The sequence below is a fragment of the Toxotes jaculatrix genome, chromosome 16 (assembly GCF_017976425.1).
Source record: "Toxotes jaculatrix isolate fToxJac2 chromosome 16, fToxJac2.pri, whole genome shotgun sequence".
Taxonomy (NCBI): Eukaryota; Metazoa; Chordata; class Actinopteri; family Toxotidae; genus Toxotes; species Toxotes jaculatrix.
The window spans coordinates 8954074-8976507 of NC_054409.1; the positions used below are offsets into that span (position 1 = coordinate 8954074).

At 39.7% G+C, this 22434-nt stretch overlaps 1 protein-coding gene across 1 annotated transcript; it reads right to left on the reverse strand.

Annotated features, from left to right (window-relative positions):
• Positions 1-8682: 8682 nt before the first annotated feature.
• On the reverse strand, positions 8683-21759 carry adra1ab (adrenoceptor alpha 1Ab). The gene is made up of 3 exons (XM_041059186.1): positions 21609-21759; positions 16216-17514; positions 8683-12655 (listed from the first exon to the last, which is right to left on the reverse strand). Exons 2-3 carry the CDS (start codon positions 17132-17134, stop codon positions 12198-12200), a joined length of 1377 nt encoding a protein of 458 aa, XP_040915120.1. The 5' UTR covers positions 17135-17514; positions 21609-21759; the 3' UTR covers positions 8683-12197.
• Positions 21760-22434: the final 675 nt, after the last annotated feature.

A 22434-nucleotide genomic window follows, 5' to 3' on the forward strand; every position in this document is an offset into this window, starting at 1 on the left:
TAGCCAGGATTAACCGATTCAAAGGTGCCAGATTTTGTGCTTTCATAGGGCCTATTCTGCCGGTAGAGCCCCTGTAAAGACGAAAAATGCTCGATATCTTGAAATGTTCTAATGTTTTAGAGTTTTTAACTTGTTGTCAAACTGCTTTTTAGTGTCATTCTGTTTCTAGGTGCCTAAGGGCTGAGCACTATTGATTTACGCTTGAAAGTAGACATGAGCTAATGTGCTTCTGACTAGTGTGCAGTGTTGACGTGTGAGGGATGGGACACACACAGCAGGCTCCTGTACAGCACTCCTTACTGTTGTAGACTTGATGTCGCTACGGGCTGTGCTGCTGAGCGCTCATACGTTTTTGTTCCTTTTTTTTTTTTTTTTTTTGCATGATCTGGCTTTCATTAAAAGCCAAGCAACTGATTTCCTGTGTTCTCTCTTATGTCAACAAGGTCTTGGCCACCAGTCACCTTCTTTCTGCCGCCTTTTTTCTTCCCAGTGGCTCCACACGGAGCAACAAGCTCAGCCTGACATGGACACAACCAGGGGCCAGTTACATAAATGTAGGTTAAGACTAGTCTAAACTTTAGACTGGGCTTAAATTCTTATTTTGAGTGGCCAACATTTGCCAGCAGGTTAAAAGTGGTTTCAACCTGCTTCTTGCTATAGGGACACATCTGAGGAGATGCCTGCTAATAACTGAGAGACAGCTGTAGTTAGTTGTTGGACACATCAAACAGTGTCAAAAGTCTTTGTGTTGTCAATTCCAAAACTAAACAGCTTGGCGAAAATGTGATGTGCATCTAAGTGTTTTGTATTTTTTTTATTCATCTGCCAGTCATCTTATCTATCCACAACCAAGGCCAGCTTATTTAGAAATATTAACACCAGAGTCCAGTTGCCCCAGCAATGACAGTTTTGATCAAACACCAAAACAATTAAACATGAATCTTCCTTTTTGAGCTTAAAGGCAGTCAAATCTATACTTTTTTTATTCTAATTTTTTCATTTTTTTTAATTGTTAGTGTTTTGCTTATGTAACACATTTGCACTCATGTGAATGGTGTGAATAAAAGTTTGATCCTTTGGGGACTTTTAAAACCTCAAAGAGTAACTGTCCGTTAGTCTAAATGATGAAGATGAACTACACATCCGGAGAGTAAGACCCTCAAAGCCTCATGAGCTGTGGCCCTGTCCACAACACTCTGTGCTGTAAATCGGTCTCAGCCTTCAGTGTCAAAGCAAGTCTGACTTGAATGAGATTGAAGCCCGTCTTTATGCAACTGGCCCCTGACTCACACTTATACATACGTGTAAGAAAACTTACACCACCTCTGCATTTGTGCTTTCAGCCCCAGTCACCCCCCCCCCCCCCCCCTCCCCACCCCCCAATCCGACTGGAGGCCTATAGAAGGCAAAGTCCGTCAGCATTATGAATGGTATACGTATCTAAAGAATCCAAAGCGGGGGGGAATGTAACACGTGCACGTCTCTGAAGCATTCAAAGATGAGATGAGATGAGATAGGAATGGGAGATGGAAACTTGATCTCCATGGTAACTCACACATCACACAACAAGGTTTCTGTAAGTCAGGAGATGGGAATTTCACCCTGCCTGACTAAACTTCATTCACCATGGTCTACACTCTTGGTAGATGCTGTATTACTCACCACTGCTGCCCTATTACTTCAGGCAGGAGTGTACAAATCTGGCAGTGAGCGTTGCTCAACTGAGAGTAAAAGTGCGCCTCTTGTTTTTTCCATGTCACTCCTTCCTTTCAGTCTTTCTTTATCTGTCTTTCTCTTCCTTTCACTCTCCCCTTTCTCTCCCTCCTTCCCTGGCCCTTTCGTTGTTTCTGGCTGTTGCCGTGGCGACAGGCCCCTCCACTCTCTCGGGGTTCTGCTTTTTGTTTGTCATGGCAACGCTTGTCAGAAAGGAGGTTGCCATTAGCAACCCATCCCGACCTGGTGCTATTAGCGCGGCTTTGCGCATAAACAGACACATTTTTATAATTAGTCTGTGACACCATTTCTACACAATCCTGTGCTGAGTTGCGTGGAGTCCTCCACTGCTTTAAAAAAAAAAAAAATGGAGCTGAAAGCACACTGCACACTATGGTAGTAACACACACACTCACTCACACATTCACACACACACTAAACAGCAAACAGCCGTTGCTGTGATGCAGCACCCATGCCTGAAGAATTAACTTGGATATTAAAAACCAGCTGTCAATGCTGGCACCCTCGCCGTGTCCCATGCCTCCTAACTTTACACACATACACACTCACACACACTAAAACACACACTTATACTCCTATAATGCTCTGTCAGCTTGGATGCTTTTTCTATGCCATATTATGCTAATGATATATGAGTGATATGTATGTACACTACGTGCTGCAGATTGAGAGGAGCTTCCATCCGTTCTGAGGTTGTTGATGCTGTTGAACACCTTCTTGCCCCCTGAACCCATTCGTCCCCCTCTGTAAGCCTCTCCCCCTTTGTGAAAGTGAAACTGTGTGATGGTATTCGTCTTGGTGGCTGTGGGGTTTCTGGGATGCTTGCTCACTATGGAAAAAGTGTCAAATCCCATGGATGGTGATGTAAAAAAAGAAAAAAAAGAAAAGAAAAAAACAAGGACATCGAAGAATTAAAAAATAAGAAAAAAAAAGGAATAAAATCTCTGTTTCTTTTTTTTCTGACTTTAATGTTTTACATTAGAAGCTTTCTGTAAATCATGAAATATAAAAACAGAGACAAAACATTAGAAAAAAAAGTCTAGTCCCAGTTAGCTGATACCTGGTTTGGACCACTAACTTTTGAAGGCAATGCAGAACAGTTTATAGATGTAACCTATATACAAATAAATTATTTAAATTAGTCTTTTAACCCAAGTTGAACAGTATTACTGGTCCAAATGCTAATATGTTGGCTGGGAGCTCACTGAGAGGCTGTAAAGGCCACAGAAAAAGCCGTGATGCAATAACGTTGTAGCTGTGTGGTTTATTCTTGGCCATTATGGGAACTACGCCAACGTGTCTTCTGACTGCATCTAAAGCCAAAAGCATTAAAACCTAATGTTTATAAAACTAGTTAGCAAAACTTGCTGTATCAAGCATGTCCCACTGCTAACTATGTCCTCCGTTGGGATACAGTCCACTCTGTTTAGATGTGATGAGATGTGTGAACCTTTGTAGTCTTATCACGATGAATTGTACAAATAGCAGTAACACTGGACTGTATTGGAAGGTCTCTCTGAGGGAGTTGTACTCAGTTGTGCAAACACAGAGTGACAAAACAGCTGTGTGTAGAATGAGGAAAAGAGAAAAGTCCAAACCTGCCTACGTTCACACCTCCACACACCTTTCCAGTTGCTGTGCACAGGATTCTGCAGACAGAGAGAGGGGGGTTTAAGACGACCCAACAAGCACTTTGTTTGAAGCATACTGAGACCTGATAAGTTGAAATGAATAAAACAATTTGGACCAGCAACAGACAACTGCATGGTCAGGAACTATGTATCTTGTATCTTTCTGTGAGCAGTTTGCATGTTTTCCCAGGGTCTGAGTGCGTTTTCCTCCACAGTCTCAGACATGCGAGTAAGGTGAAAGGCTGAGTTGCACGTAGATGTCAATGTGTCAAGGTTGAACCCTGCCCCTGTACTTCTGTGGGGAAGAGTCTCTTGGACCATGTAACCCTGGACAGGATAACCAAGTTGTAGAATGGCAGATGGAGGTAGAGACACTGAACCAGTACAGTTTCAGTGGGTGGCAATGTCACATGAACGTCTTGAATGTCACTGCATACCATACGCAGTAAACCACTACCATGAAGTTGCATTAATGTTTTGACACTAGGTGGCAGTGCTGTCATCCTATTCACGCTCCACTCCTCGCCTCCTGTGTCACTGTCTTGTTTTATGTGTGGGAAACACTCTAAATATCTTCCTTGAGAGACTGGAAATGCTTTAAACAATATTGCATCTCCCTCCTCTCTATGACGGCCAGCTTTTCTCTCCAACCTGGAGTGTGGCCTTCACCAGCCACACTTCACGGTAAAATAAGATGTACTGTTCTTTGTAATCAGTGTGTGTCTTTTGTGTGTCTAGTTGGGAACAACATTTGTGCAGTTTGAAAAGAAAACGAAACATTAGAAACAGACAAATAGAAGCCACTTGATCGTAAAAAGGGAAATTACTAATTAAAGCTTCTGTGAAGCTCATACAACAAAGAGCACACAGAGATGAATAGAAAGCTGAGCTTCAGAGAGGCTGTACCACATCATGCAGCAGGGTGGGCAGTGCTACTGAGAGGTTATTACTTCTCAAGCATGTGCATAACGGTGTTCAGCTGATCATGATGTTGTTCTTATTGTAAATCATTCATGTTAGTGCCAAAATAATAAAACACATTCATCAAGTAAAGTAATAGCCACTTTTGATTGGTACAGAATGAAAAAAAAAATGAGAAAAGTCGACTAAAATATACACAGGATGAATGAACTTTGAGAGTTAAATGAAAAGCATCATTTTTGTTTTCTCACTCAGGTAGGGTTTCTCTTCAGGTTTAATCCTAGCTTGCTTTGTAAAAGGAAATTGTTAAAGGCTAAACTCCAGGTGACCTGCATTTTCATTAGGTGAGATCAGCCTTATTACTCTTCCATGATATACAATCATGATATGATGATACTTCTTCTCGTGTGTACTAGAGGAGAAGTTTCATCATATCATAGTCCACAGTAGTTGTTGGTGTTACAGACTCTGTTTCACCGGAGTGGTCCTTATTGTGTGCAGTAGTACCACACAGAGCCCTCTAGTGGCTGCTTCATGTCAGGTCAAGGGGAGCTCAATCACAGGGTAGTTTGTTGTAAATCAAAGCTTTTTTTCACACTCTATCATCTGACTACCATATAAATGTATTTCATCGAATGTTTTCTCTTTTTTTTTTGTATCCACGCATTTATAGTCTCCATTTCACCTGAGCTACATGTCTTGGGACGACAGGGGAAAACTGAAGCAGCCAGAGGAAACACTCACAGACTCTGGGGAGGCTCCACAGAGAGAGGCCCCAGCTCAGCCAGGATCAGCCCACTTCAAAGGGTCACAGCATAAATCTGATGGCAAACAGGTTGGGAACCACTGGTTTAATCTTTAACTGTTTTGTTTGTTTGTTTTTCGGCTTATCATATATTCTTTTCATGTAAAGTTTCAACTTGAAAAGTAAGAAGTAATTACAGCTAGCAGTGGATAAAACAGTACAATATTAACAGTATTATAAAGTTGCATATAATGGAAATGCTTAAGTAAAGTCCAATTATCTCAAAATTGTATGTACAGTACTGTGTTGAGTAAACGTATTTTCCACCACTGTATCATAACATGTAAGACTTATATTCATAATAGTCTCCTTTGCTGTACTAAAACTAATTTTGCAACATATATTCAGAAAAAATTCAGACCCCTTCACTCTTTATTCACTTTATTGTGTTGTAGATTTTATTTTTAAATAGACAAAAAAATCCAAAACTGAAATCTCTGCTGTACAAAAGTTTTCAGACCCTTTTCTGCCAAATTGTGGACAGGTGGATCCTCATTGCTGTGGCACTTCAAACTGTGATCAGGTGCATTGTGTTTGCTTTAATTATCCTTAAGATGTGACTAGGACTTGACTGGAGTCCACCTGTTGCAAACTGAATTGAGTGGACATAGTTTAGAAAAGCACACACCTGTGTAAAGACTCATGATTCACACTGCACGGCAGCACAAAAACCAAGCCATGAAGTTGAAGGAGCTCCCTGTCCCTCTGAGTCTCTGTGATGTGGCATACATTTTTAAAAACTTGTTTTCACTCTGTCATGATGGGTTATTGAGTGTCTGTCAAAATGTCTACAACCTAGTAAAGTGTCCAAAAAGCCACTGTAAATAAATGAACAGACTATGAAGTCAGTTACTGCTCCTTGACTTTGGATGAGATGAACTACCTGACAGTGAAAAAAATTAATTAGATTTTCTGATCTTAAGCGACTGAATGAATCAAAATAAAGGCTTAAGCTTATACCCAAACACCTGATCACAGATGTGACAGATAGAAGTCACTGTAATTGAATCAAACCTCCCACACTGTCCTTTACACTTAAGTGTGTGACAATATTTCCTCTGATTTGCTGGAAAAAAATGTTCACACGGAGCGTTAATTATTTTCCCACGTTGTCAAGGTTGACATGAATTTTATACACAAACCGTGCTAATGACTTGTCAACTCAATTAGTGTTCATTTAAAAGGAACTCTCAAGCTGCCCCAGCTGTTAGCACAAGACGAAATGGGACCACTGACCTGACAAGTGTACTAACCTTTGGACAAGTGTACTGACCTTTTCAATTTCAGTCCGGCTTTTAGAAATGAGTCCAAACATGGCTTGTGTTTGTTTTCTGCCTGAAGTCAAACTGTGGCTATAACACAGAGCACAGCATGATTTTTGCTCTGACAAGCTTTTATGATAGGACCATCACTTTGCTTCTGAAGGAACTCCAGACCTTTAAGTCCGTCACTCTGCTCAGTTACTGTGAAATAATGTTATTTAAAATTTGACAGCTGCGAAATTGGAGGCAAAAAAGATTTTATGTCCAGGAAGTATGTGAATAGCTGAAATGTATAAGGTGCAGTCAAGGGCAAGTTGAATGAACCAGAGAAGAGAACACAATATGCCATGCAGCTGAATGCTGTTAGAAAAAATGTTCAATAACATGAACATTAAATACATCTTACATATCTCACATACGTATTGGCTCCTTTTCTCGTGTGGAGCCTGTAGGTCTTCACTAATTAATTTTTGTTCATGGCTGCCAACCTGTAAATCGGTTATTTCAAGTCCATGCACGTACACTCACAATGGGGCTTTAATCATTTCAAATGCCAGCACTGAAAAGGTGTTAGGAAGAGGGAAACTTTTTGCAGCCTGCAACACCATCACCGTATTTCATTGCAACACTGAAATATACTGATCTTAAAACTTGTTCAAAACGTGTTCAGTTGCTGTTTGCATCCTGGCGTTGGAGCCTGCAGGTGCAGTGTTTGCTTCACTTCACTATCAATAGATAGGATTTTTTTCTTTTTTGTGATCTTCAAGGACCCGCACAGGTGTTTCTGTTGTTCTGGCTGATTAAACTTCTGCTCAGGTTGAAGTCTGAAGGAGCCGTGCCAGCAATAATGTAAGGTCACCAAACTCAGCATTAGGATAAGAGTGATAAAGAAGCATAAGGTCTGTGCACTGTCCTGAAATGATGTCTAATCACAGAAAATAAGTTAATACAACTGTGTAGGTTTTACTTTTTGAGCAACGTCAGTTTTGCTCTCAAATTAGCCAGCCCACGTTCTTCCAAGCCCCTTAATACATCATGTATATCACGGGTATGACCTTCAGTTTATTTTCTTTTTGAGAATCAAGTGATGTGGGAACAGCCAATAATGTACAATAGCGTATTTAGCTACTGTATTGATTCTGTTGCTACGATACAGACAGTGAAATGATGAACTGATCTGGAAAGCTCTGAGGCTTAGAAGTATTTTGAGTGAATTTTGTTTAAGGAGTTGAGAGACAACTTTGTCTGTCTAAAAGCAGATTTACGTCAGTTCTTTTGGATTCATCTTCTTTCATCTTTCAGCTTATGTTCTTTAAGCCTCTGAACTCCAGAGGAACAGTTAGCTGGTGTTAAACTAAATTAGTTTGTTATTGTGTTCAAGGCCCCTTCTTAAGGTCGTATTCTCATCCTTCCGTAGCAAAAGGATGAGGTACACATTATTCAGATTAGTGTGTGATAGGTTGTGTTCTCACATCATTTATCTCTCAAAAGGGTCTGAAAAAAGAGAGGACAGCAGTAACTACCTGTGTAGGTGTGTGCACAATCATGGGAATATAATAATGTTTTGGCTGTGAACGTAACCTAAATTAGAAATACATGGATAAAATGATGGGACAAAAAGAAAATTAAATATTCATTTCAATGTACTTTTAAAGCTGCATAATCGCAAAAAAGTTTTGCAGTAGTCCAGAGTTGTGTTTCTGTCTGCCTGTTGAATTTAAGTCCATTATTCATTAGCTCTGGTTTTTGTCTCCTGAGAAAAATATCCGATTCTTTGGTTGATACACACTCCACTTTCTTCACCAGCTAGTTGCTACTTTAGTTTTTCTGCCGTTTGGGGCTGGGCAGGTAGTCAGTGGGTTCATCAACGATCAAAAAGAGGCTAATGAACTATGAGTTAGTGGTAATTCTTTGTGGGTTTGTCACTGTAACATTAAAGTCAGCCATTTGATTTATTAGATAATACTGATTCACTCTGCTTTAAATATTATTAATTTTATCACCTAACAATGAAAATTTCCCATGACTTTCAGTTCCAAGGACTGTACTTCACTTATTTCACAAGTTATTCTCATCCATTTTTATCATTTTACAATTTTTTCTGTCCATCCAAGTTAGTAAATTAAAATGTGCTCTATAGGAAAAAAAAATAATTAGAAAAACATTTGGCTTTTGACCAAAACTTTCAGAAGCAGTGGAACCAGATAATTCAGGAACCATAAAATGAATCAACTTTGTCCAATTTAATTTCCTCTGGCAGACAGAATTTGTCACCTCTTATGTTACAACATACCATCTTAACATTTAATGACAGAAAATAATCTAAGTGAACAACCCAGTGGAGACATTTGGCAACAACACTAATGCCAGGAGTTACATTTGCAAGGAGGATACTCAGTTGCTCAAACATCAGTGCAGACACCTGCATAATGATGTTACACCTGAGAGCGTTTTGCACATGAGAGAATTTCATTAAGTTCTTAAGCGGAGGGGGGGATTAGGTGCAGTTACAAATCTGTTGGAGTTTTTTCACATACCTTGACAAGCTATTAATGCAGTGGGAATGCTAATGCTTCTAAAAAACGTCCATTAAATGTCAAACTTGTGCTCAGCCACTTGGAAGAACTGTGAGAAAACTCTCAGAAGAAGTTTCAGGGAAGTTTTCCAGTTCGACACAACACAAACCATATTTTCCTCATTGCAAGTAATGAGGCCTCTTTGACTTCCTGATGCAGTTGCAATTCTTGTCATCTGCTTTACTTCCTGTTCAACATCGTTATTAATCATAATCGCCATTTATAATGAACAGTCACTTTGCCAAGTCAACTGATTAGGTTAAACAGCACGAGCTTGTCTTTCCAGTAATGGGAGCCTGGATCCATTTATCACGACAGTGTTTGCCTTACTTTGACGGCTGCTGCAACACTGTTTGAATCTTGGGCTGCTTTTTGAAAATGACATCCGCATGTTTAATAGGAATCTGATGCATTTATTTCCATGAGTAATATCCAAACTGATGGAAGAAGACACAACACGGCCTGACTGCTCCTAACAAACACGTTAAACCGAGCAAGCAAACAAACAGGTGTGCACACACACTGATACACATTCATTTGGCCTTGGGTGTGCGCACGCAGAGAACAAGCAGTAGTTTGATGATTCTGCCTCTTCTAGTGCCCCCTCCCCCCCAAGTGCTGATAGTGTGTTATGAATCATTAGTTTTCAAGATTTCTGTACTGTCTTTAAAAGCCAATAAAAGGCAGCAGATGCAGTGTAACGCCGTGAACTTAAACAGGAAAATGCAAGGACAGATTGAGTGTGCTGAATTTCAAACTAGGCAAATAGTAACGGGACAAAACAGATGTTCTATGTTTATATATGAAACAGACATTTTTGAAGATTTAAAGAAATATAAGTCCAGGCATGGAATGTCATGGCATTTACTAAATAAACTATGTATATTGCATTTAGTCATGCCTCTCTAATGAAATGTCAGCATATCTCCTTCTGCTACTTGTTGCCTAATGCAGCGTAACATTGAGTCCTTGGCTGCTTAATCTCCACAAATGAGGGCTGCATGTTTATTAGTTGTCTGAGACAGTTTAGTCGCTACATAAATGTAAACTATGGGAGCTTACAGAGTTTACAAGAGTTTGAACACAGACATTATCCTCCTGAGCAGTTACTGTACATAATGCCACTGTTACAAGTACAAATCCCAAACAGCAATGCAGAATGATGGCAAGTCTTCCTATTGTGCCCTAACCTTAGGTGACTGCAAACTGACAAATCATTTGACTTGTAGAAATTCTTCAACATCCTGCATTTCACAGATAAGCATTCTCAGGTATTCATCACTGTTATGTCTGCAGGGTAAAAAAAAAGGCCTTTAATCCAAACCCAGCAAAGGAAAAACAACTCTGTTTGTAACAGGGGAAAGCAAAGGATTAAGAGCTAAGAAGAAATGTGTGACAACTTTTTAGAAAAGATAAGGCTATGTTGTTTTTTAAGGCTATAAATCACTGTTCATGACATGTTTTTTAATGAAGCATTCACATTATCTTGACACTGGACAAATAATGTATTTTTTAATAATTTTGTGTGATATGATGGATTTTGTTTTGCTAATTAACGAAACTAGCTCATGTCAATAAAGACACAGGTCTGGAACACCATAGACATCCATAGGATACAATGCAATCCAATACAGTAGACTTGCAATGAAATCTATCTGTTGGAAAGCTTTTGGTTTTTGTTGTGACTGGTTAGGGAGATGTTAATGGCCAATATTGATGAGGGTCTACTTGTCCCTCTTTGCTGAAAGCAAATTGTCTGCTGGCATATGTTGTGATCATCTTTCATCCTTTTAAAGGTTGCAGTAGTATATATATTTATAGCGTCTATTGTAGCATTGGTTTCTTCAAAATTAGTATTTCCTTTCGTAATGTCACCCTTAATGTTTTGGCCGCTGTACACCACTGAAAAATAGAGCACCTGTCTATTTATTCAGCCGAGAATCTGTCCCACCTCTAGGTTTTGGCTCATTGTTTTGGTTTTATGGCACTGATAAATTGACGACCTGCCCAGCACAGAATGGCAAAAATCAAGTGACTAGCTCATGAAAGGAAGTGGAGCCACATATTTCCCCCAGGAATCAGTAGAGGTCCAATCAGAGCTAAAAGGAGATTAAATGTTGGACTAATTTTCAGCAAACTGACAGAAACATGCCTCAAAATGGGATGTTAGTGTTACTTTGTGGATAATATTTTGCTCGCTAGTCATAACAGCTTTATAAGGTGACAGTGTGTCAGGGTTGTGTGTCCGTCATCTTGATTTAGAGATATTCTGTCCCCTAGTGGTCAAGAATCAGCAAATGCAGCAACATACAGATGAACGTTACAGGAGAACATAAACATCAGATAGTTGCTGATTGAATTATTCATGCATTAGTTTCAAACATCCAGAAAATGATGTAATTTTCGCATGGTGAGACACAGCACTGGAGAACTGGATAAAACATCACCAAGACTAAGGGAAAAGCATCTGACATCTTTTCATATATGCGACAAACAACACAAGCAATGGTATAAAATATGAAAGGCTGATCCAACACATATTTGGTACAGCCCTAACAAAAACAAAAGAAAGGAATATTTAACCCTTCAGAGAGCTAGAATCAAGGACTTTTATTAAACTGTATTATACTGTACTTCACTCTGTGAGAGATGTTAGTGTTTAGTCCCACATCAGGTCAGACATATAATACACACTCCTGCACAAGCCTCTCCATTTTCTCAGTCAGTGAATACTAATTATTCTGGACCTTACTTATGAGTAGCTCGCCCTTAAGGCATTTTGCAAAATCTGCAGCAATATGACTAAAATTCACTGAATTCCGGTCACCAGGTTCTTTTTACAATGTCACTTAAATAAGATGCTTTTAACTTTTTTATTCCTTGCCAAACACAGGTGGCTATCCCTTCTAACCTTGTGCCTTTACTTGCAAAATTGCCTTTTGGTTTGCCTTTTTTTTTTTAACCAAAGAGGTTTGTATTTTATTTTTTCCACAAAACTCTCATGTGCATTCATACTTCACAATGTTCTACTTGCTGCCATGAGCAGCTCTTACTGAACAATTTGACATCAAGTGCCCTGTTCATGAGCAGTTCAGCAGTGGCTGTTGAGTGTAAATGGGATATTATTCAGTTACTTTCATATTTTATTTGACAGTCCAGGCGTTTAAACAGACATGAAGCCTTTAGGCAACAGAGTTACTGTTTGCTGAGGCAAAATCGAAGTACAAGATTGGATGCTCAGATTTCCCAAACTGCCTAAACATGCCAATCAAACAGCCTCTCCTTTAATGCCCAGAGAAATACGTAAGACACCAGCTGATCTGTGAGTGGAGGATTTCTGTGGTACTGGAGTTTGACTTGCTGAGAAACACCACGTCTTGAGCAGACTCTTGTTTTGGATTTGTGCACTTTGAGCCTGATCTGGAACAGATGACGGGGAGGCTGACAGGGCCCAGCAGCAATGCCATGAGGAAACAGTGACAGTGTTTTGGGTTGAGGCCTCAGAGGTATTAGACACAGGGCCTGAACTGGAGGAATGGGTGGTGATGTGTCCTTGTGGTTTGGCTGTTCTCAGGCAGTGACCGCGGAGCACGTTGTGGAAGGCCTTCTTGAACTCCTGACTGAAGCACGGGTAGATAATGGGGTTAATGCAACTGTTGAGGTAACCCAGCCAGAAGGTAATTTTAAAGATGGTTTCAGAGGGCTTACAGGATGGGAAGAAGGATCCTAGAGAACACACACAAAAAGACACATATGAAAATATGAATGAAAAGAGATGCTAATACAGCACTTGAGAGCCCACTCATGAGCCAAGGCTGAACTTCTGTAAGTGGCAAAATTGTTCATGTGCAAAACTGATTTTGATAAAAGCAGTGCTTCACAGCACCTTTATATACTGTATGATACCACTGATGAGCCGCAGTCACCTCATCTTATCAGTTTGGTGAGCACACTGTGATGCCACCGTGATTACATCAAGCACTTAGTAGCAACATTATACAAATGATTCAGGCCTCAACAGCTTTTGTATCACAATGGTTGTATCTACAGTTCCCACCCACAGGAGGGCTGCTCTTCGATCTACATATTAAAGGCAGTACAAGTGATGCCACTGCGGTTACACCAAGCACTTAGCACTTGCATGGTGCAACCATGGTGGGTGGCCACTAGGTACTTCAATTCAAAACAAGCTTTCCATCTGAAGAGCTCTGGCGAAATAAAAAATGAAATATTCAGTAGTTTTTCAAACTCTCAGTCTGGGAATCTCAGACTATCATTGCCTCAGAGCTTGAAAGAGCACTGTGCTGTGAGCCATGACGGTCTGTCTCAATTGAAATGCATGACTATTCTCCGATGACTGGCTGCCTTGGGAGGCTACAGGGTAACTGAGGATGCCTCCTAGCATTACAGACCATTAAGCCTCATGCTTGTTATCTATAATAGCTTTCATACAAGGGAGCAATAGTTTGGCTCATTCCATTTCATCTCACAGTAGAAGCCTATTCTGCTCCAGTGCAGTGTTTTATTTGGTCTGTTTGTTGCTGGTAATTGAATTTCTTCATGTCCCTTCTGAGAAACTCAAACAGTAGAGTCAAAGCACAGTAGGGAAGGAGGAAGGTCCTGACTGATGATGCATTGAGAGTAAAACATATCATCAAGCAACATTATACAAATGATTCAGGCCTCCACAGGGGGGCTGCTCTTAGAGCTACATGTTAAAGGCCCAGTCTGTAATTTTTTAGCAGCAATAGCAGATTAAAATATCTCAACAACTATAGACTGGAATGCCATGGAATTTGGTACAGATATTCATGGTTACCAGAAGCTGTATCCTAATTACTTTGGTGACCCACTGACCTTTTCCACCACCAGTACCAGCAGCAGGTCAAATTTTGCATTTATTGAGTGAAATATCTTTGTGTACTGGATGGATTGGCACAGAATTTTGTACAGACATTCATGGTTTAGACAATAAATTCTACAGACTTTGGTAATCCCTTGACTTTTCCTCTGGCACTGCCATGAGGTGGATTAGCCATTAGTTAAATCATAACAGCTCCATCCATCAGCTCCAGCTCCATGACAACAGAGCAAACTCCATCCACTGATTTAGACTATGTGATACACCTGAAAGCTTTGGAAAACAAATAGTAAGTTGACCTTAAGTTGGTATTGTTTTGTCAGACTATAATAACTTTACTTATTGTGTGGTGTTAATCCCTGCACTAAAAGACCTGTTCATCACTTTGATTCCACAAGCCTTTTGTTTACATTTGGATTACAGACTGGAACTTTAATATGGCTGGTTATGAATGTAAACACTGGACAAAAAAGAGAGAAAGATAACACACACTATTCGTCCAGATGATGTGTTCAGTGTCTCCTGCATGTCGTATAATATATAGGTCCCTCCTGTAGTGTGATCACAGTTTGTATGACCGAATACACGTTTAAACAGTAATCTCACTATCTGCGACCTGGGAGGTAACTGCTGACAAACTATTGCCCTTAAATACACACCGGTCCACTCTGACAATCACTTATCTCAGTCAAGCCATGAGAGTTATTTCGGAGGCAATTAAGATTCTAGATTAGGCTTCACAATGGTTGGTTTCTGTCCTCGCTTAAATCTGTGATAACATCCCTGTTATCATCTTCTTTGACAGAGTTCGACAAAATGTAGGTATAATTTATTAAAGATGAAGTTGAGACTTCCTGGCTTTGTGGGCATTTTACCTTTTCCCTGAGTAGTGTTAACTGATGCTCATATCTACAGTGAAATCTTACTACAACAGCAGAATCTACATTAATTAGCTCATTTCTATTCAGTTTTGCTTCTGCTAAAACTCTAATTAATATTTCATATATTTTTCAAGGCAAGGCGAGTTTATTTATGTAGCACCATTCAGACACAAGGCAATTCAAAGTGCTTTTCGGAGGCATAGAAATGTATTAAAAATAAGACATTTAAATTAAAAATAAGACATTAAGAAGCTACATATTTCTTTTATTTGAAACAGTAAATAAACTATAATGTTTTAAGCCCTGATTTAAATTAGCTGACATCTTTAGCAGACCTCAGGTGTTCAGGAAGCTTGCTCCACAGGTGGGAGCATAGAAACTGATTCACCTTGTTTGTTTTTGATTGTGGGAACGATGAGTAAACCCGACTCAGGTGACCTGGGGGGGTCTGTGTGCTTCGTACTGTACGAGTAAATTAGAGATGTATTTAAGCCTGAGACCATTTAGTGCTTTAGACAAGTAATAGGATTTTAAACTCCTTTGACACAAAGAAAGCCAGTGTAATGTGCTCCACTTTCTTGGTGTTAGTGAGCAGTGTTCAGGATGAGCTGCAGCTTTCTGGTGTCCATTTTAGCATGTTTCAGTTAAAAATATGAAAATCAAGGTTTTTCTTGATAACAATATCATTAACTAAGAAGCACTTGCCAGCCAGAGACATAATATTTGATAAAAGTGAGTTCAGTGTACTAAAGGCACTGTCTGACAGTCTGAGTCAACTGGAGTCAGATTAGATAAAGTAGCTGTGCCCTTTAAGTACAGTCTTTTCATAGTAAAGCAGGCCTTTATAAAAAAAAAAAAAAAAAAAAAAAAAAAAAAAGGATCAAAGTAACCATTAAAGCTCTCATTATGACATTAATTAAGGAATAATTTAAATCCCCTTTTTAGATTCAGAAAGTTATTTTCTCTAGTTTTCAGATGACTCATTTTTAGGCTTCAGTTTGTGTCTCTCGTGTTTTATTGTTACATTCAAACTGTTTTATTCTGAAAAATCCTTCAAAAATCCTGATTGTTTTCAGTGTTTACTTCTGAGATAGTGACATATCTCCTTGCTCAGTTTGTGCGATTAACAAAATTATGAACTTGTTTTCTGGTAGGATGTTTTTTGAGTTGTTCTTTAATTTTATTTTCTGTGTTACCACACATTTACATTCTTTCTTACATTTCTTGTATTTGAAAATATTAAATCATGGAAAGTAACAGTTAATATAGATAAATATATCTAATAATGACACTTCAATTTTTAAATTACCTGCAATTTTGGAAACAGATTAACAGGTTGTGCTGCAAACAGAGTATTTTTATTCTTCAAATAAACAGCAACAAGTGCTGTTAAATGGCTTTCTGGGTTTTTGCAAGATTGCCAAGGATTTATTTTGCAGAAAAATAGACACTTTTATTTGTGACTCGAATGTAAAAAGAATATGTGAGAGGCACAAACTGGGGTTGTGTTAGGTTCAGAGCAGATGAGGTTAGGAGTTACCTACCGATGGGTAAAACCAGGAAAAAAGGGAGCCAACACAGAATGAAGCACCCGACAACAATGCCAAGAGTCTTGGCTGCCTTCTCTTCTCTTGAGACCTTCAGCAGCCTTTGCAGGGAAAAGGTGGAGCGTTTATACCTCTCGGTCCCCTCGTCATCCTCCTGCTTCCCCGCCTGAGCAGCATTGTTCCCTCTGTGTATCCTCAGCATCACCCCCTCTGTCTCAACTCCCTCTCCCTTACTGCCCTTCCTGATGGTATCTATCTCTCTCTTCGCCACAGTATACACACGGCAGTACATGGCCAGGATGATGGCCAAAGGTATATAGAAAGATCCCAATGCAGAGAACAAGGCGTAGCCAGGCTCCTCTGTAATTCGGCACACTGTATCATCCTCCGGGTCGGGCTCCTTCCAGCCAAACAGAGGGCCCACAGATATAGCTGCTGAGAGTCCCCAGAGAGCAGCCACCGCGGTCAGGCCACGCCGCCCCGTAGCTATAGCAGAGTAGCGCAGTGGGTAGCTGACGGCCACATAGCGGTCAATGGAGATCACACACAAGCTGAGGATGGAGGCAGTGCAACAGAGCACATCCAGAGCGGCCCAGACGCTGCAGAAGGACCGGCCAAACACCCATCTGCCGAGAGCCTCTGAGGTGGCGGAGAAGGGCAGGACGGCGGAGCTGAGCAGCAGGTCTGCTGCTGCCAGGTTGGCGATGAAATAGTGTGTCACAGAGCGCCAGTGATGGTGGAACAACACTGACAGGATCACCAGGATGTTGCCGAGGACACCGAACACTGCGAACACCACCAGCACCATCCCCAAAACCACCACCTTGGTTACATCCACACCTGGGTAGGTGGAGGAGCTGCAGTTGGGACAGTGATCTTCGGCAGGGAAAATACTCATGTTCTCAGCAGGAACCATTGTGATGCGTTGGATGTATTTAGGCTGTTATGGGATTGATAACACTAATGTCTCATGTGTTCCTCAGTTATTAGACTCAACCCACTGGCTCTTTCTGCTCCTCCTAATGCAGGAGATAAAAGATGTGTCTGCTGCATAAACTGCTCTTCTAGTTAATTTGTAGATGCTGTGGTTCTTGCCAACACTCCACTGATCATGTGGCCCTGGCCAGGGTTCCTTGGCAGAATGTCATATTTAGAAAGAGAAACACTGCCAGCGTTTGTCATTTTTAGTCCAGAGAAGCTTAATAGAAATGACAAATATTCATGTTTTAAGTCGCAGCCACTGATGGATTTGGGATGATGTGTTCAGCCATGCTGGAAGGCTTTAGTGCCGGACACCTGTTAAAGCAAGGAAAAGAGATAAAGTATATTTAACAACACATGCATAATTCAGAGCTTTTATAAATACCCCAAAACAGGCTCATTACCACTTAAGTGCTGCTCTTTCTTTGGCATCGTTGGAGCAAATCAAAACTTCATACATAAAACAGAACACATTAAAGGTAATTTGTTAAAAAAAAAAAAAAAAGAATCATTACACAGCACCCAGTTATGATTAAGGGTAAAAATACCACTCAGAGTCTACACTCTCTTTATTTGCAAATTCTTCTCCATTCATTTGAAAACAGGGGTTATGCTTGAGTGAATTAAGTTGCATTCACAATTTCCTTTTCATCCAAGAAACATTACAGGCTGCTTGTCTTGTCTTTTTTTGCCTCCGCAAGCAAACAGCTGACACCCCATTATTAATATATTTTTGTATACCCTTTATCTAACCAGGCAGATTATTTAAAGGAAAACATCTCTCTATAGAGACAGTGATCCTGAGCTGCAGGGATGCTGAGCATTATGACAGAAAAGAGAAAAAAAGAAACAAGATTTAATCAAAAACAACAAAGGTACAGACAAGGACACCGCAGAGGCAATAATCATCCTTGGGGGTGAAAATAAAATCTTCAGTGGCATTATGAAAAAAACAGGCAACCATGCAGGAAATACAAAGACAAATGAAAGCAGAGATTATTTATTTTAAGAGCAGACATTCAGCTGAAGCCTGTGATGACTTCCTTGACGCTCTTGTGTCTGCCAAGTGGGCTTTAACTCAACCGCTGGATGACAGGCCAGGAATTGAGCCTTGAGGAGGGCACTATATTACTGTGACCGATAGACCCACTCAGTACCACTCTCAGTGTACGTGTTGGAGATCTGGGGTGTCACTGAGTGAGATAAACCCTGGCAAAAAAATAGAAGAAAAGAATGAAAATGTAGCTTCAATAAAGCCTTCAGAGAGCAGGGTCATGTTTGTCACATGTTCGCACAGGATCAAAGGCTTTAGATCACTGCACATCCCACCCAGAGGTGGAACGAAATTCACCCAAATAAACACTTGATGCTGGGTTTTCCGCGTCAGTGGCCAGAGGGGGGGATTGAAATGAAATAGGCGGTGAGTGGAGATGGGATTGTTTCAGCAGAATGGCTCAACGCGGTGATATTTGGAATACATGTTCGGTTGTAATGGGATTTCTCAGTGTGTTGAAGTGACTGCGGTAAAGAGATTCACTGCATCTAAAAAGTTTACATCCTCAGCCCACCTGTGTCTGAGGACTACTGTCAAACAGCACAAAGATTTACACTGACCTGAGGCAGCAAAGTAGAAACATCTGAGCATTGGTAAAACATCATTCAGGAAATGAAAGATACCACGCAGCGTTCCTAACTTGTGTAGCACTGTACTGCACGTCTCAAGGCCATGCAATCTGTATTAAAAGACAAGACTTTCTACAAGTTATATATTCTGAAGCTGCACTTATAAATGAAATTGAATGCGTGTTATGATTACGCATAACACATTACATTTTATTTGCATGTGCTGTGCTGGCGCCCGTGGCAAGCCGTTAAGCACAGCTTAATCTCTAAAGTAAAAACTCCCCTTCATGTCTTTCCACTTCATGTTTCATTCATGCATGTATTAGTATGGAAGGAGCAGCAGGGCGATAGCAGCACTGTGACAAAATGATGAAGAGGTATAAGATGTGTTAAATGACCTTTTCAGTCTGTTCCTCTATTGACTGCCTTCCCACCCTTTCCAGCCCCATCCTATGAGTTTTTGGCGTCTTTTATTAATAACTGTTTTCCTGCAGGGAAAGGATGGGGAGTAAATGAAAAAGGCTGTTGAGCTGCTTGAGCTTTGACAAAGGGGCAGATACCAAGACAAATGAAAAAACAAAAATGACATGTTTTTGCATTTAAACCGTGGAGGACAAGGGAGATACTGCAGCCAAGTCCTACAGTAATAGGTGAGTGAAGTGACCTGCAAATATAGAGAAAAACTGTGAAAGCTGTATGAAGAACAAACAAAAATGTCACTAATCATTTTGATGCATTGACCTGTTTCCTTATTTCCTATAGGAATGAAAGCTTGAAAATGTCAAGGTGTTTGATCAGGTTAACTTTTGGGAATATTCACAATCGATTAAGCATCGTTTAGCACCAGAAATGCCATCTTTGGCTTATTTATATATTTGCCGTTCCCCCTTCTGAAATGTGAGGATTTGCTTTTTTCTCTCTGTTTTATATCATTATAAACTGCATATCCTTGGGTCTGACAGTGTTGGTTCGATAAAACTCAGTCGAAGATGTCAACTTGTGATGGGCTTTGACTCTTTTCTGACATTTTGTGAAGTCAAAAAAAAAAAAACAATGTAGAGATTAATAGATAATGAATAATCATCAGTAGCTGCAGCCATAAGGGCACTTTCTCTCAACTGGCCAAGAGTGAGACTGCATATATCCCTCATCCCTCTGAGGATAACATTTGATTAAAAGCTATCAGTGAACATCGTTACACTCCCATTTACATCTGAAAACTAAAGGTGTACTGCTCAGGATATTGCATTAGTGGATCTCATGAAAACTTTCCTCCTTAGTCTGAGTGGCCATCACAGAACTGGAACAAGTCAGACAATTAAATCTATGATTGGAATTTTAATTAGGGTTTTGTTTTAGAAAAGAGAAGATTAACAAGAGAATATTAAGTGGCTTAATGTTGCTTGACCATGGGCATATCCAATGAGAACAGCAGTTCATTGGCACAGCACAACATTATTGTACTACAAGAGTAAAATCCAGGATATTAACACGAGTCTTTTCAACATGATTTTGTCTGTGCAGCAGATCAGACAGTCCTGTGTGTTTGTACTGACTCTGCAACATGTCTCTTCTTTGTGTCACACAGATTACTATGTGTTACTTATTCACCTGTATCACTTTGGATTTCTTACTTTCCTCTGTATTTTGATTAAACTACATACTATTTTTATTCTTAACAATCTAACCTGTCAATTACATTTTACAATGTTATAAAACAGAGGAAAGCAACAAGTAATCACATTTGACAACCTGAACCTACAAAAGGTTAGATTTTTTTTTTCTAATATCTGATTCAAACAATGACTCATTAACTGAAATGGCTAAAATCACCTGTCACATTAAGATATTTAAAATATTTCTCCACATACTTCACCACTAAGATAGATTTCTGGATATCATATCTCTTCAAGTACACACATGAATCTCTTCAACGTGGGAATCCACTCTGCTGCCTGTGTTATAGGGCCACCGGAGAGTTCATCTATCCTTTGTTTCTACAAACACTGTAATATAACGGTTTGTGGCAGGTCTCTGGAGCAGTGCACTACCATGATGAATTGAAGTCCATTTCTAAAATGCTGTATACTCTCTTGGGGGAACAGTCATTGCCAGAAGTTCATAATTCAATACTGTACCTTCATGACATTAATCATTATGTGTTATCAACCTTGAACATTAGCTATTCACTGCCCTTCAGGAAGGACAAGAAGACCTTTGTTTTGTGCTTTCATCTGTCTGCAGAGGTTGTGTTGCTATCATTTATTCTCAAATGACAGATGTATCCCAGAGAATGACGATGTTTAATTTTTCTTTTACCTATACCTATTTAAACTATAACCAAATATCACTTTCTTCATATCCATAAAATATTTTGATTTGCTTCCCATTCCTCAGCTGTTACCTGTTGAGGGGAATTTAAAAAAAAAAAAAAATCAATGTAAATGCAGCTGCAAAGGGCAACATCCTTTAAATTTTATTCTTTATAAATATGAAACAATGCTCTTTATTTTTTTAAATCATATTTGAATACTTTTAAAATATACAAGAAATAAACAAAACACTGAGCACTGGGCTGCATGAATTAGCAACTGGTGGTGAAAATAAAGCAATTTTCACAATGTCCCTCATTAGTGGCATATTAAAAAAGAAAACAATCACCACGTTTCCCATCTGATTAAAAATAATCAGAAACAATCAGAATGATCCATTATGGAAATGAGAAGTCACTCAGCTTGTGAAATAAGCTGTTGGATGAAGGGAAAGGAAAATAAGAAGAGTCTTACCTTCTTCAGAGCGCTCACATCTCCCTGACCCGACTTTCAAAAAAATAAAAAAATAAAAAAAAAAATAAAAAAATATCTGCCAATTTTCTCTGAAGGTAGTCATGCGTTACTGTGCCCGCCACAGACGGCACGGACAGCAAAGTACCGTGCTCCCTCCCTCCTGCCATCCCCCTGCCTCCTCTGGCGAGAAGTCACAGTGGACCACCCCACCTGATCCTCCCAGGCCCCGCCCCCTCTCCCGTCTCAGCGGATCATACCTTTTAGTCAGCGGGAGTGTACGTGCCATGGTCGTTTATTTACTGTGTGACCCACACACCTCAGAGTCACGTGACCAGGATATTCAATTATTAATGAAAAAAATAGATAAAAACAAATACAAATGTATTTTTACGTTTTTTAGAAAGTGAGGTGATTTTAGAAAATTAGAAAATTAGAGTAGCCTAATAAAAGCAACTTAAAGATAAAAAAAAAGCATTTTAAGATAACATCTATGCTGAGCCCCAACATTTTCATTTCAATACAACATACAAATATGTACATGCCTGTCCTGCAGCAACTGTGTATAAATCTATTTCCTCATTGGTTTTCCAAAAACTACATTGTCCAGCTGTTTAAGGAAATTATTATTATTGTTATTATTTTTTAACTAAATTGCAATGTTTTGATTTTGATGGCATCCAGATTTCTCCAGCTGATTTTTGGCCATACAGATAATGCCCGTGGTCAGTCTGGAGCAAAGGCAGGAGTCGTGTGAAGGTGCTGTGAAACCTCAAAGAGATGAAGACAGGGTGAGTCAGGTGTCTTTCCATCCTCCATTCAAAATATT

Bases quoted from the DNA above. Each gene is read 5' to 3' on its own strand.
- adra1ab (XM_041059186.1), bottom strand. From the start codon at position 17,134: ATGGTTCCTGCTGAGAACATGAGTATTTTCCCTGCCGAAGATCACTGT. The intron at 12,656-16,215 runs GTAGGTAACTCC...TGTGTTCTCTAG, and splicing joins TTTCCTGGTTTTACCCATCG to GATCCTTCTTCCCATCCTGT.